At 32.9% G+C, this 13,925-nt stretch overlaps 3 protein-coding genes across 5 annotated transcripts; all 3 read left to right on the top strand.

Annotated features, from left to right (window-relative positions):
* The first annotated feature begins 555 nt into the window (after nt 1–555).
* Nucleotides 556–6,486, top strand: LOC108749407 (E3 ubiquitin-protein ligase SIAH1-like). 3 transcript variants are annotated; one of them, XR_001939364.1, is made up of 6 exons: nt 556–1,470; nt 3,601–3,936; nt 4,338–4,577; nt 4,649–4,841; nt 4,953–5,193; nt 6,240–6,486. XR_001939364.1 is itself a non-coding variant. In XM_018488085.1 (5 exons), the coding sequence occupies exons 2-5, from the start codon at nt 3,708–3,710 to the stop codon at nt 5,128–5,130; spliced, it is 840 nt and encodes a 279-aa protein (XP_018343587.1). In that variant the 5' UTR covers nt 556–1,470; nt 3,603–3,707; the 3' UTR covers nt 5,131–5,861. The 3 variants fall into 3 exon arrangements, 2 of the variants coding, with proteins under 2 accessions (XP_018343587.1, XP_018343586.1); XM_018488085.1 differs by lacking the exon at nt 6,240–6,486 and having other exon boundaries at nt 3,603–3,936; nt 4,953–5,861; XM_018488084.1 differs by lacking the exons at nt 556–1,470; nt 6,240–6,486 and adding an exon at nt 2,310–2,649 and having other exon boundaries at nt 4,953–5,861.
* A 2,750-nt stretch (nt 6,487–9,236) lies between these two features.
* On the top strand, nt 9,237–11,115 carry LOC108749405 (retinol dehydrogenase 13-like). The gene is made up of 6 exons (XM_018488081.1): nt 9,237–9,444; nt 9,718–9,883; nt 10,141–10,249; nt 10,336–10,650; nt 10,724–10,931; nt 11,013–11,115. Exons 1-6 carry the CDS (start codon nt 9,368–9,370, stop codon nt 11,113–11,115), a joined length of 978 nt encoding a protein of 325 aa, XP_018343583.1. The 5' UTR covers nt 9,237–9,367.
* Nucleotides 11,116–11,636: 521 nt separating this feature from the next.
* On the top strand, nt 11,637–13,119 carry LOC108749357 (70 kDa peptidyl-prolyl isomerase-like). Its single transcript, XM_018487979.1, has 2 exons — nt 11,637–12,116; nt 12,194–13,119. Exon 2 carries the CDS (start codon nt 12,229–12,231, stop codon nt 13,117–13,119), a length of 891 nt encoding a protein of 296 aa, XP_018343481.1. The 5' UTR covers nt 11,637–12,116; nt 12,194–12,228.
* Nucleotides 13,120–13,925: the final 806 nt, after the last annotated feature.

Raw genomic sequence — 13,925 nt, forward strand, 5'->3', positions numbered from 1 at the left:
TACCAATTTTAATCTTAGTTTAATATTAACTTTTTATCTTTCTATAATTCTGGTTCCAAGCTTTTTTGAAGTCTGGTTCCACAATATAAGATTACAATCTTAAGATAAAGAATAAATTAAACACAGATTAAAGCTTTTATTAAGTTTTTATATAGTTTTATATAGTTCTGATTTCAGGCTGATTGAAGGCTTGAAATCAGAATTATAAAAATTTAACAAGAACTTTAATCTGTGTTCAATTTATTCTATCTTTTTCCAATTCTAAGAATTAGAAAGTAAATTAAAGAATTAAGGAGTAAATTGAACAAAGATCCAATTCTAAGAAAAAGATAAAGAGAGTAAATTAAATCGAGATTAAAATTAAGTTAATCTCGTAATTGATAGAAATTGGTTATATTTAATTTTAATTTTCTATTTTATGTTCTATTTTATGAATTTAATTAACAATCTTCAATCATATATATATTCATTCTTAATTTCTTTATCTATTTAATCTTATCTATACATAAATATAACTTCATCTTATCTTTACTTGAATAAATACAAATAAATACAATCAAGTAAGCTTTTTGCACAAATCCAATACTTTCTTTTTAACTTCATTGTCTGGCGAGAGGACCACGGATGACCATTAACGACCCCTCTCAACAGATGCCGCTGCGCCATCCTCGTGCCTCTCGGCATCGTTCGGCATGTCTGTTTTCAATTCTCCAGTACTCCCGATGATTCCCGGTAGTTGCACGAGCGGCGCTGACTTGTCGTTGGTTTATGTATGTGTATAACAGCTGTATAGCTGATCCGAGTTCATTGCGTTTTTGGTACGGCTGTTCTCGTGCAGAGAACCAAAGCGACTAGAGGTGTCTTCTGTGAACGGAGGAGGTGGAGGATCATCGCAGATAGGGCGAACGAGCGAGCGAAGAAGCGAAGAGGAGAAAGTGTGTTTCCGGAGTGCGGGTGCTATGCCTCACCCACAATCGTCACAGGTGCCATCAAGATCGGTCACCCTGCTTCGACGATCGCGAGGATTCGAGATGTAGCCCCTCTTCCCCTTCACCACCCGCCTACTCCCGCTGTTTCAGTGCTCCTGCTTCTTGTCCCGCTGAGTCCCGAGGAAAATACACACACACACACACTTTTTTTTTCTCTCTCTCTCTCTCTTTCGCATTGTCGTCGCAACACCCTGGTCACATCGATGCGTCGTCACGCAACATCGACGGGCTTTCGTGCAACAACGCTCACGGATCTTGACCGCGTCGAGTCGTCTGCGACTACGTCGCTCTCCTCATCGTCATCGTTAACGTCATCGCTGTCTCTCACAACAAGTGCCTTCTCTCAACTTCTGTTGTTCGGCCGTGCGAGTCTTCCGGTCGCAGGGGAGGCGGCGTGTACGTTTCACCTGCCCCGGCGGTGAACGCGACGACAGTCTTACCTTACGATCGCACCTTTGTCTAATCCTGCCTGTGCATCTCGGTAAGTGGACAGTCTTCAATGCGGTACTGCCGAAGGGACGAATATCTTTATATGATAGTGATAAGGGGAAAAAAGACTTTTATATAAGGGAACAGGTTCCAGTTCGTTGTGTCTCGGTTGCTACGTTTCGGGTTGAATTTCTTGAAGTGAATTTCTTTAAATCGCTCGACGAGCGATGTTAAAAGTTGTCCCTGTAACTGCAATGCTAGAGATGTTAGATGATTATTAGCAATATTAGAGATGTTAGATGATTATTAGAGATGTTGACTGAAAGTCACTATTTTTGTCTTCTAATAATGCTCGTTGATATCAATGTAGAAACTTTAGTAAGTAGTTAACTTTAATCTTGGTTCAACTTCATCTTTTTCTAATTCTTAGAACAAGATAAAGAGTTAGTTGTACCGAGATTAAAATTATAAGTTAGCAACGAGCATAAAACTGTTAGATTAATACTAAAAATGATATTCGACCGTTTCTTTCAATCTTTCATGGATTTATGGAGAGACATGATTTAATTCTTACTAACGGACTTTAACACACTTGGTAATTGATGCTGAAAAACTAGGAGATCATTATTGAAATTTATGATTTATCTCTCATAGATAGATGGGAGGTAAATTTTTTCTCAGTCCGTCATTGATGGATCGAGAGTTAGAATAACGATGAGCGTGTATCTTTAGTTTCAAAGACTCTGCATAAGGAGTTTTTCATCTATGAAATGGAAAAATTTTTGAGTCAGCACATTTTTTTTATAGTGCGTAAAATAAAAAAAGTGCGTATTATAATCGCGTGACTTGGCATTGCACAACGCATCGTCGGTTATCGTCGATTGTTTGCGCCCTAGATACGTGCAATTGTTACGTGTCGTTGGACGCATGTATTTAAAAAAGTGACAGTACTTACGTCGCGCTGAAATCTACGTGGTATTTTTATCGAGCGGAGACGTGGCAACCTCATTGAAATTGTATAACCTAATTGAAAATATTGTGAAATTGATAATTACAGTGACACGACAAAACTACCGAAGATTAGATTGCAACCAGCATTTTTTTTCTAACCGGTCTAATGCGGTGATCTTTAGCGAAATTGTATAGTCTAACCACGATCTAAGTGACAGCAACAAGCTAAATCATTTGCTGATTCGTATACTTTCATCTTACATCTTATGCATAATTTACTGTAATTATTTAAATCGATAGATATTAGCATTATATATACAAGTACCATTAGTGATATTAATAATTAATGGTATACTTAAGTTAGTCGATTTAAAGATTTTATAATTAGCGTTATGCACTCATTGAATCAGGTTCATTAGATCTAATCTAATTTTCCACTATCTACATAGAGGAAAATTCTAAACTTGTATTTCAGATATATATTTTCTTTCTTAAGTAGACATAAATCCTGAATTCTTTCTCAGAATGAATATCTACCTGAGAAAGAGAATATATCTGAAAAAATGGTTTAGAATTTTTTTCTATGAATTTCTATACAGATAGAAAATTAGTTTACGTTTAAGAATATAACTATTACTAATAAGATAATAAAAAGTGGCAGTTGGCATCGTTAAGTGGAGTTTAAGGCTCAGATAATTTATATATTTTTTAAATAATTATTTTAATAAGAGTTTAACTTATATAATATTTTTCGATTATTTTGAATTAAATTTTAATTCTTAGATCAAATTATATTAATGAAATTAATAATTTTACATTTTTTTTTACAATAACAGAACAGTAAAAATAACGTTGTGTTTATAGTATATGGAGCTTGTCATATCTTACTTTAATAAAGCTGAATTAAGATTCTTATATTTGAAAATAGAAAATTTTTATTGTTAAATTGTGAGAATTTAAAAATATCAAAGAAAAAAAATGGTGTCTCCCTAGGTAGGATATATTTACATTCGTAAAAAAAGTTAAAGAACAATAATCAGCTCTATCCTTTAGATGTGTATAGATATCCTTAGACAAAAGAGAGAAAAAACGCGTGCATACTAGTGCATATATATAACTTAGTTTATATATAAGCCATCGATAGCCGTTTATAGCACATGAACATTTGGGAGAGGGGGGGAGTTAAGTAAAATATTGATATCTTATGTTTATGGATTTTGTGATTTTACAGAGAGATGAATCAATTGGTTAAAACAGAGATGTATTGCTGAGAACAGCACGAAAAACAAAGGGAGATTGTCGTTCAAGTGGCGATCGGTACACAACCTAAGAGGCAAAATGTCTCAATTAAACATCAACACTGGGAAGCGAGGGAGAGGAGTTGCAAGTACCTCAGCGTCGTCCGTATCCGCCATGAGCAGCTCCACTGATCTGGCAAGTCTTTTCGAGTGTCCTGTATGTTTCGACTACGTGCTTCCACCTATTCTGCAATGTCAGAGTGGACATTTAGTTTGCACCAATTGCAGACCGAAACTTTCCTGTTGCCCCACATGCAGGGGTCCGTTGGGTACGTGATGTAGCATTTTCTTTATTATTGAAATTTAGGGTGATATTTCATTTGTGCGTTTTTGTCGTACGAACAATTTTTCAAGCCTATTGATTGGCTATAGAAAGATTGGGATAGAAAGATTCAAGGACCTCTCTGTTCTGTACACATTTGTCGTACGACAAAAACGCACAAATAAAATAGCATTCTAACGAACATTTGATCAATATATAAAGATTCACGGGTTTTCTCCATGTCCAGATCCATTCTTGGAATTCCAACGTTTCGTGAACCTTGCAGTCCACTTCAGTTTTACGAAATATTCCAAGAATGAATCTGAACACGGAGAAAATCCGCGAAACACATAATCTTTATATAGCACCCATGGCAGCTTCAAGAATATTTGGTCAATATGTGTGCAGGTAACATTCGTAATTTGGCTATGGAAAAGGTGGCTAGTAATGTAATGTTTCCTTGCAAATACTCCACTAGTGGCTGTACAGTTTCGCTAGTACATACCGAGAAGGCAGATCATGAAGATGCATGTGAGTTCCGTCCATACAGCTGTCCCTGCCCAGGTGCGTCCTGTAAATGGCAAGGATCGCTGGAGCAAGTGATGCCGCATCTTATTATGAGCCACAAAAGCATTACGACTTTACAAGGTAATAAATTTGTGCTGATCTTACCTTGATTCTAAACTTCTAACACAATATTTTTGTGGAATATTCTCTAGGCGAAGACATTGTTTTTTTGGCAACTGACATTAATCTCCCTGGAGCCGTGGATTGGGTCATGATGCAATCTTGTTTTGGCCACCATTTTATGTTGGTGCTTGAGAAACAGGAGAAATATGATGGACATCAACAATTTTTCGCGATTGTACAATTAATTGGCTCCAGGAAGCAAGCAGAGAACTTCGCTTATAGGTAATTGTGTTATTTATATGAAAGTATTTAATATCTAACAAAATTCAATAGATTTAATATATTTCTATCTCTTGCATAAACATTTTTTAATTAAACTATTGTGTGCAACAGACTAGAATTAAATGGGCATAGAAGACGTCTCACATGGGAAGCAATGCCGCGTTCTATTCATGAGGGTGTGTCGTCCGCAATTTTAAATTCTGACTGCCTTGTATTTGACACCTCAATAGCACAGCTATTTGCTGACAATGGAAACTTAGGAATTAATGTCACGATTTCTATGGCCTGAGGAAAGCCAGAAAAAGCAGTGTAAAAAGAAGATTTGGACATATCGAGCAGTCCCTTGGGAACGGTGGGTGCGGTAAAGTATTCGGGTGGGACTGCTCGCTATGCATAGAGAATAATTCTTTTTATGTTACCAAATGGATATTAGCAATACAGAGACATAGGGAATGTTGTTTCGAGTATGTTGATACGCAGCATTTGAATGCTCAGTATAGGACCGTCGTTGAAAAGCTTTAAAGTATACTTGGATGTGATATTGATATATCACAGAAAGATAAATGTAATAAACATCATTTCGATATATCCATGCTGTGACTTTGGAGCTTTGATGCTGAGCACGATATCGTTTTCCGAGGAAAAGAAAGTACCTGATATCCGCGCTGTTGTCATATTACTCTTACTCATTTCACATCGAATTTTCATTTATATCTCTTTGGGAAGATACAACGTATTGAGGTGTCTTTTCATGCTGATCCTTGACGCTCATTTTTAGCATCAAAATAAGTTACGTGATCAAAATTGACGCTTGACATTCGTCAATTTCTATCACGTGACTTATTTTGAAAATGAGCGTCGAGTGTTGGCATGAAAAGGCACCTTTAGATCCTACTGACATCTTTTTTTGTTTGTATTTTAATGTCTTTCTCGACTTAGTACAGCGAAATATTACGAAGCAAATTTCAAGTTTGCTGTGAATATTATCTGTGCTATGAATGTAACTAGTGTACTTTATTTTCCGCCTATATACTTTTATATCATTATTTTTATGTATAAAATTTACTTTCGATTTTCTAAAAAATATATTATACTTTCGTCTTTCGTATATTTTATCTTATTAAAGGATTTGTATGTATGTATTTTGTATATAACGCGATAAATTCGGCTTTTGTAATTAGCATGGACGGAACTGTTTTGTTATTTCGCATTATATAATGACACGATATCGTGCTTTTTGCGATTTTTACGCAAATAGCGAAAGGCAGATCAGTTTTTCACGATCTAGTCTGAATGTCGAAGCAAGATACTAATATTTTTACAACAATTGTATTAACATTAGATGCGTTCTGAAATGTACTAATAACACTGAATAATTATGGCACGCTTGAATTATAGATTTGTCAGAGCTGTCAGTACATTTTGGGATGTACTCACGACATGGAGCAATGTTCAATTGCAGCAAAGTTCCTGTAAGCAAGAGGGAAAGGAAGTTTAAAAATGACTGAAGCAATGGTACATTAAAATATAAAAGGAACGTTTTATACAATTTAAGTTTTAACATGTTTTGCAGTATTCTCTTTTCCTTTTGCAAATATTAACGTCACATGTCACTTACTCTTAAATAAAACTTATTTTATCAATATCGATGCAGAAAAAAAGAAATTATATATCACGTTCAATATCTATCAAATTAATTCTTTTAATAAATTTCTTTTTTTATAAATAAATCATATTTTATACAGAGTGCTATTATACAATGGATTCATTCTCGCAACAAGATATTCTCATAAAACTATAAAGATTTTCTTTATTTTTATGATTTATGTTTCTCAAAATGCATTCATATTTTTCTTTTATATTGTTATTTCATATAATGTATAAATTTTAAAAAGTAATGAAATATTTAACGAAAACAGAGCATTGAACCGAATTGTATCACTAGAAAAAAGTCAATAATTCTAACGAACAACGGAAGGAAGATACGGAGAATAGTTTTCTTTGAAGAAACAATTTAGACTGAAATGTAATTATATATGAGATGAGAGAGAGAGTAGACTAAGTTGTAACGATTAATTATTAATTTTTCATAGATCGTGGAAACTCGTACAAATTTTACTTTCGCCAAGTAATTCATATGTATTGTTGAAACGGCCTTATTGAAGGCTGCTGACAAAGTTGGATTAATATCACTACATTTTATATCACCAGCAATTACTTGCGAATTATTCATCGGTTTAATGCCCTGCAACACAATTGTGAAAGAGAAGAGATTTCATGGGGTATAGACGGAAACACTGTTACTGTAAATAAGAAAACTTATTATGTGATATAATTAGTATTATAGTAATGTACATCACGACATGCCGATATTCAAGTTGGAAATAACTTGAGGGAACCAAGTACACGGTGTGCGCGCACATCGTAAAATGATTTTGTGTATATTACCTTGCAATGGATTATATTTATACACGTCTATCAGGCGGATATTTAATTTTAGTGAACTCACGTTGAGAAAAATGAGCGTTCTTGGCGGTTATAAAAAAATAAAAACAGGAGAGAAAACGAGATCAAGCCTCTGAGTATTAACGTTGAATTGTTATATCCCGTATCGAGACTATAGAGCACATCTTCCCGGATTGTTAGCGTGAAGCGTAACTCGACAAATTCCGATCGAGATTGCGGAAACCAGTGCACTCGTATTGAGATTACGATGCGGTTGGTACAAGAATTTTGTACGGAATCATCGTGCGATATAGGGAGGAAGAATTATAGATATACATGCTGGATTTTTATCTCTGAAAACACGGCACTGGGCGGGGACCTAATAATTTATATTTCGAGGAAACGCACCACGTTGTTAAGTACCTTGTATATACGATATAAGATAAACGAGAGAGAAAGAGAGAGAGAGAGAGAGATGTAGCGTAATCCTTATCCTTTAATCAAGTAGTAATTTATTCTCTAGCATTCGCGATGGCTCCATTGCCGTTTCATTGAACACGATCATAGGAAAAAGGCATTTTACATTTTGATTCTCCTGACGAATATATCTATTGTTTCGCTTTTATCGCAGAGATTATGTAACATGATAATCTCAAGAAGGTAAAAAAAAAGACGAGAAAATTGATTCGCTATGTTATGAGAAATGAATGGGAAATAAATGGGCTGATGAAAATATGTAAAACGTTGAAGGCTTTGGCAACTTGCTGTCGCATAATGATGCCGAATGACAATATCATCGTTATTTCGTTTCTGCGTGAATTTAAAATCATCTTAGATCTATGTTACAGTATATGACTTCCCCTTTTTACTTGAAATACGTTGAAATTACCGGAATGCTGGGAACCGTTGATTTTTAACGGAACTTGGCTATTCACGAGATCTGCTGTTTCAGTTGCGAGAGGCGAGGAATGTAATTGTATTGTGCGTACACTTGGCGTATGCCCGACATATCCCGGATAAATCGAACGAACGAGAACGAAAGGTTTCTTTGTTTTTGACGACACAATTTGCGAAATCACGAACGAAACGTTGTGTCGATCGACGAGTCCACAACAGGTTCTTTGTATTCTACTACGAGATGTCTGATGGAGAAGTCGGCGGTGCTCGTGTATTCGCAGAGTAGTATAATTGTCGAGAGAATAGCTTTATTTAAATATAATGTATATACTTATATATGCATTTATAGAATCTACAAAATGTTCAAGCCATGTATAAAAAGCATGAATAAATTTTTTTTTATAGATACTTTCTTATCCTTGATCATCGTTTTCTTATTTTTTATTTTAATCAAAACTTGTTTTCTTATCATATATATATATATCACAAATGTATATATAAAAGCTTATAACTGAACAATTTAGAGAATTAATAGGATTCATTAATTTGTTATATTTCAAATTATTATGATTTTATTTTGTAATCATTAATTTCATCTAGAAATGTGAATTATTGCGAATATAATGAAGATTCAGTAATTTTAGCAACATGCGATAATTTTAATTGAATGAACGAATAAAATTAATGAAATAAAGAACAAATATCACAAATATTAAGCATGGAATCAACATTTTACGGAAAATACAATTATCATTCTGATGTATTTCAAAATTATTTGGTCAAATTTTATATAATTTCACATATACAAGTAAATCGTTTTTCCTTATGAACTTTCAATACGTTATTAGCCTCGATACGGACTAAAAGATTGATTAATCAGATTAAATACTAATAAGAGAGCAATTAATTAATCAAATGAAATGATAATTAGTTATTGTCTCATATATTCCTTTCATTGGGCTTGAAAATTTATTTGATTGATTAGGTTTTTTCACCTTGCATTGGTATATCCCCATGTGCTACATGCACGTGCTTATTTGAGGAGCCGGAATAAGCCAAACATGTGACGCGTTGTATGTGGCGCCACATGCAGATGTCGAGAGTTTGGTTATGTTCTTCCTCGAATTTTGCATGAGTCTAAATTGTTTTTTTTTTTAATTTTATCCACGAATTGATCAGTAAAAATGAGCTGGAAAATCCCAAAATCGCTTGTTTACGCTTCCGTGACGGCGACTACCATCGGCGTGGCGTATCTGACGAAGTATAGTATTGTTCGAAAGTTATCCCAAGATTTTACACTATAAATCAATCATTTATTTCCTTTACGTTCACTTTTTATTTTAATATTGTCAGTATCTATAAATATTTGTTTATATTGTAAAAATATAAATAAGATCATTCATATAGCTATAATTTTTAATATACTCACAAAATCTTATCATTCATATATATAATGTTGATGTTAAGACAGTTTTTTTGACCTTTTCGTTACTTTGTAATATAAATAGTAAATGTGATCATGTCAAATTTGTAGGGATTATATGGGAGGTCCGAAATATGAAGGAAAAGAGAATTTAGTTGATAAAGTAGTCATTGTGACAGGAGCCAATTCCGGTATTGGAAGGGAAACAGTCCTAGAGTTAGCCAAACGCAATGCAAAAATTATTATGGCATGCAGGGACATCGAAAAATGTGAAACGGTAATTATATCATAGTTAGTATTTACTTAATTTATAAATGAATTATGAAATTGAATGGACAACATTATATATTGTAATATATTATATATAAAAACCGATTATTTACTTCTTTTATATGCTATCATTTAAAATAACTTTTTCTTGTGTTTTATTCAGAGCAGTATTTATAATCCGTTCTTATTTCAAGACGTTTTGTACTTAAGATAGTCTTAAGTATAAGCTCTGACTATATACCATCCTATATTTTTTTATTATAGGAACGCCGAAATATTGTACTCGAAACGAAGAACAAATACGTTTATTGTAGAAAGTGTGACTTAGCATCGCAAGAAAGTATTAGGAAATTTGTTACACAATTTAAAAAAGGTTTTGAAAAAAGATTGATATTTAAAAGTATACAGTTAGAAATTTTTTGTTTTTATTAAAAAATGTTTATCTTATTTTGTTTACAGAATATAATAAACTTCACATACTTATTAATAATGCCGGCGTGATGAGATGTCCAAAGAGTCACACTAAAGAAGGCATCGAGATGCAGCTTGGAGTCAATCACATAGGACACTTCTTACTTACAAACTTGCTTCTGGACGTCTTGAAAGCATCCGCGCCATCCAGAATTGTAAATCTAACCAGCGCTGCTCATCGAACAGGCCGAATAAATATGCAAGATTTTAATTGGGACAATCATTATGACGCTGGTAAAGCGTACAGTCAAAGTAAATTAGCTATAATACTTTTCACTCGGGAATTGGCGAAGAGATTGGAAGGTAATTTAATATAATTGTATAAAATTCTCGTTATAATTTTCACAGTGATTACCGATGCGCACTTATTTTTCAGGAACGAATGTTACCGTGAACGCTGTCCATCCCGGTATAGTTGATACAAACATAACGCGGCATATGTTTGTATACAATAATTTCTTTACGCGAATATTCCTGAAGCCATTTGCTTGGCCATTTGTTAAAGGACCTAGGCATGGAGCTCAATCTGTTTTGTACGCAGCATTAGATCCTAATTTTACAAATGTTTCCGGATGTTATTTAGAGTAAGCATCATCGGAAAATTTAAAAAAATGTTAAATATTACAAATATAATATGTAATATAATGTAATCGTTATATTTACAGCAATTGCGAATCTAAGGAAGTATCAGAGGAAGCAAAGAATGATAATCTGGCAAAATGGTTATGGAAAGTCAGTGAAAAGTGGACAAAATTAAATGTTATATAAATATATACTAGAAATATACAGTTACTGGTTGTAACTTTTTTAAAATATATAAATATTTAAAAAATATATATATTATATTAGTCTTTTTTAATTACATGTTTCTAAAATTTCTTCCATTTAGAAAATATTCGTTTAATATGTACATTAACGATATAAAATAAAATAACACGTTTTATAGAAATTTGTTTACGCAATTTGAGATTCGTACAAGAAATTTTTACTTGTGTACTTATTGAAATTCAGAGAATGGAAAGTTACTTTTTAAATGCAACTTTTGGTAATAATAACTAAATTAAACACCATTATTTAAAAAATAACAATTCATTACTTTTTTGTTACTTTTTTTTAATAGAATCCAATATTCCCAACTCACAATTTATGAATGGAGCACGGATTAATTCGTACAACATTCATTTCTCAATGCTCTCTTGCTACGATTTTATTAACAGTGTTAGAAAAAGGATGTAACATTGTAGCCACGTAGTACCTAAATCGAAAATGGATATACTGATGGCGCTAATGTACGGACGATTTCGACGGTGTCATGAAAAACATCGGCACAAAAAAAAACTGGTGGAATCTGTGAAATCATGGCACGGCGTTTTCTTTTGGCTACACTAATGCGTGTTTCTATGGTTGAAACATGCGTGTTTCCATGGCTGATGTGATAGACGAACTTGGGTGAACTTATTCGGCGTACCGTGTTTCTGACGTTTCCGTGACTACGGCGTAGTGTACGAAGTGGGATTTGCTACACTGTTTTCAAGGGATAGTGTAAAACCAATTACTAGTGTGACATTTAAAATTGGAAAATAAAAGTTAACCGAGAATAGGATTTAGCGCAATGATGAAGTATACATTATGGTATTGCAGTATAGTGTAGCGCTTACACGCAACTGGTGCAAGGTTACATCCAGTGCATCCCAAAGGAATACACTGTCAAGTTTCCTGCTTGTGGTTAGTCTAAAATAAATGAATTTAAGAAGTGTTTGTTGAAACAAGTAAGTTGAACAATTTGCATGTTAAATTTACACCTTAATTGACCTTAATATTAATGTCTCTAATAATTGATTAATAGTATCATGTTACAGAATTGATCATTGATGTATCATCATGATGTCGCATTTATGGAAATCAGCAGACAAAAGCATTCAAAAGAGCGTGCTAAAGTCGGGTGTTTTCATCAAGAAGCCAACGGAATGCTCCACGTGCACTATTATTGTAGAGAACATAAACATTACTGGAATGTCTGAAACGGATTTGAAAGAGAAATATCATACTAATGTTCTTGATGGAGAATCTGAAAAGATGGTGGTTATAGGAGAAGCTAGCTCAGAAATTGATGAAAAAGTCGAGAGAGTGATTTGTATGATGAATATCAATGAGAGGAGTCTTGTTACTATTGCTATGCCTTTGAAACAATCAGATGAATCTGTAGATAATAATGAATCTGCAATAGTTAAGTTTGAGATCACATTGGTTCTTTGTAAACGTCATAAACCAGTTTGGGAATGGAGTGCAGAAGAAAAGTATCAAGTAGCTTTGAGATATAAAGAGAGAGGTACTGAGTTATTCAAGGAGTCCCGAATCATAGATGCATTCCGCAGGTTCAGCAAAGCTTGCAAGCTTCTCATAACATTGGAGCCAATAGCTGACTTAGAATTAGATAAACAGTTGGAATACAATATTAATAATTTAAGACTTGCATTGTATAATAACATGGCTATATGTCAACTGAAGCGAAAGAACTATCAACATGTCATTATGCTGTGCACAAAGGTGTTGAACAAAGATGAGAATAATGTTAAGGCCTTGTATAGAAGAGGAGTAGCATATGGTAATATGGGAGACAATGAAAAAGCTACAATAGATTTGAAGATAGTACTTACTTTAGAATCTACTAATCACTCGGCAAAAGAACAATTTGATGTGTTCAACATTAGATTGCAAGAATCACTTCAGAGAAATAAAGATATGATGAGGAGAATGTTTAAGATTTACTAGAATATTTTTTTAATGTTTTGTAATTGTACATACGAATTTATTTCTCTAAGAAATAAAATATATTTATTTTATAAACAGGAAAATGAGATTTTGATTTCTTTTCGTGACTTATGTTCGATTATTTTAATATTACTATCACCATCGTCATCACATAATAATAATAATTATTATATAATGTTTGTGCCTCTTAAACAGATTAATTATATTAAATTAAAAAGTTGTACTGCGCATAGTTACAGATGTAGATATATATATATTTAATTTGTTACAATCATTATCTTTTTTTATTACAATATTTATTAGTATAAAATAGATAATTGAAAGATAGAATTATATACGTGCAGTAAATATACATAATGCATTTCTACACACATTTTTATAATACAAAATTTTCGATCGACGTAACTTTGTCAATAGCCACGGCTACAAATTATTATAGTGTCATGTTTATATATTTTTAATTACATTATAACTGTGTAAAATATAAGATATTACAAGTTCTTTTTTCATACAAATATCCATATCTGCAAATGATTTGGACAATCTATTTGATTAACCTTCATATATTTGTTAGTTCCTAATAATTTTATAAAATTACATAATGCAACTTCACTTTGATGTGAAAAAATTGTGATTTAATAATAATTGTTGTTACATATTAATCTCAAGTTTGAAATATGATATCATGATAAAGAATAATGGTCTAAATATTAAGTGCAACTGTTGGATTTGATCACAAACTTGAGTTGATATGTAATCATGTATACGAAACACATTTATTTATATATAATCTATTAAAAATGAAA

Source organism: Trachymyrmex septentrionalis, unplaced genomic scaffold (assembly GCF_001594115.1).
Source record: "Trachymyrmex septentrionalis isolate Tsep2-gDNA-1 unplaced genomic scaffold, Tsep1.0 scaffold29, whole genome shotgun sequence".
Lineage (NCBI taxonomy): Eukaryota > Metazoa > Arthropoda > Insecta > Hymenoptera > Formicidae > Trachymyrmex > Trachymyrmex septentrionalis.

Bases quoted from the DNA above. Each gene is read 5' to 3' on its own strand.
- LOC108749407 (XM_018488085.1), top strand. From the start codon at position 3,708: ATGTCTCAATTAAACATCAACACTGGGAAGCGAGGGAGAGGAGTTGCA. The intron at 4,578-4,648 runs GTAATAAATTTG...AATATTCTCTAG, and splicing joins AAGCATTACGACTTTACAAG to GCGAAGACATTGTTTTTTTG. The intron at 4,842-4,952 runs GTAATTGTGTTA...TGTGTGCAACAG, and splicing joins GCAGAGAACTTCGCTTATAG to ACTAGAATTAAATGGGCATA.
- LOC108749405 (XM_018488081.1), top strand. From the start codon at position 9,368: ATGAGCTGGAAAATCCCAAAATCGCTTGTTTACGCTTCCGTGACGGCG. The intron at 10,250-10,335 runs GTTTTGAAAAAA...TTTTGTTTACAG, and splicing joins TGTTACACAATTTAAAAAAG to AATATAATAAACTTCACATA. The intron at 10,932-11,012 runs GTAAGCATCATC...TTATATTTACAG, and splicing joins GTTTCCGGATGTTATTTAGA to CAATTGCGAATCTAAGGAAG.
- LOC108749357 (XM_018487979.1), top strand. From the start codon at position 12,229: ATGATGTCGCATTTATGGAAATCAGCAGACAAAAGCATTCAAAAGAGC.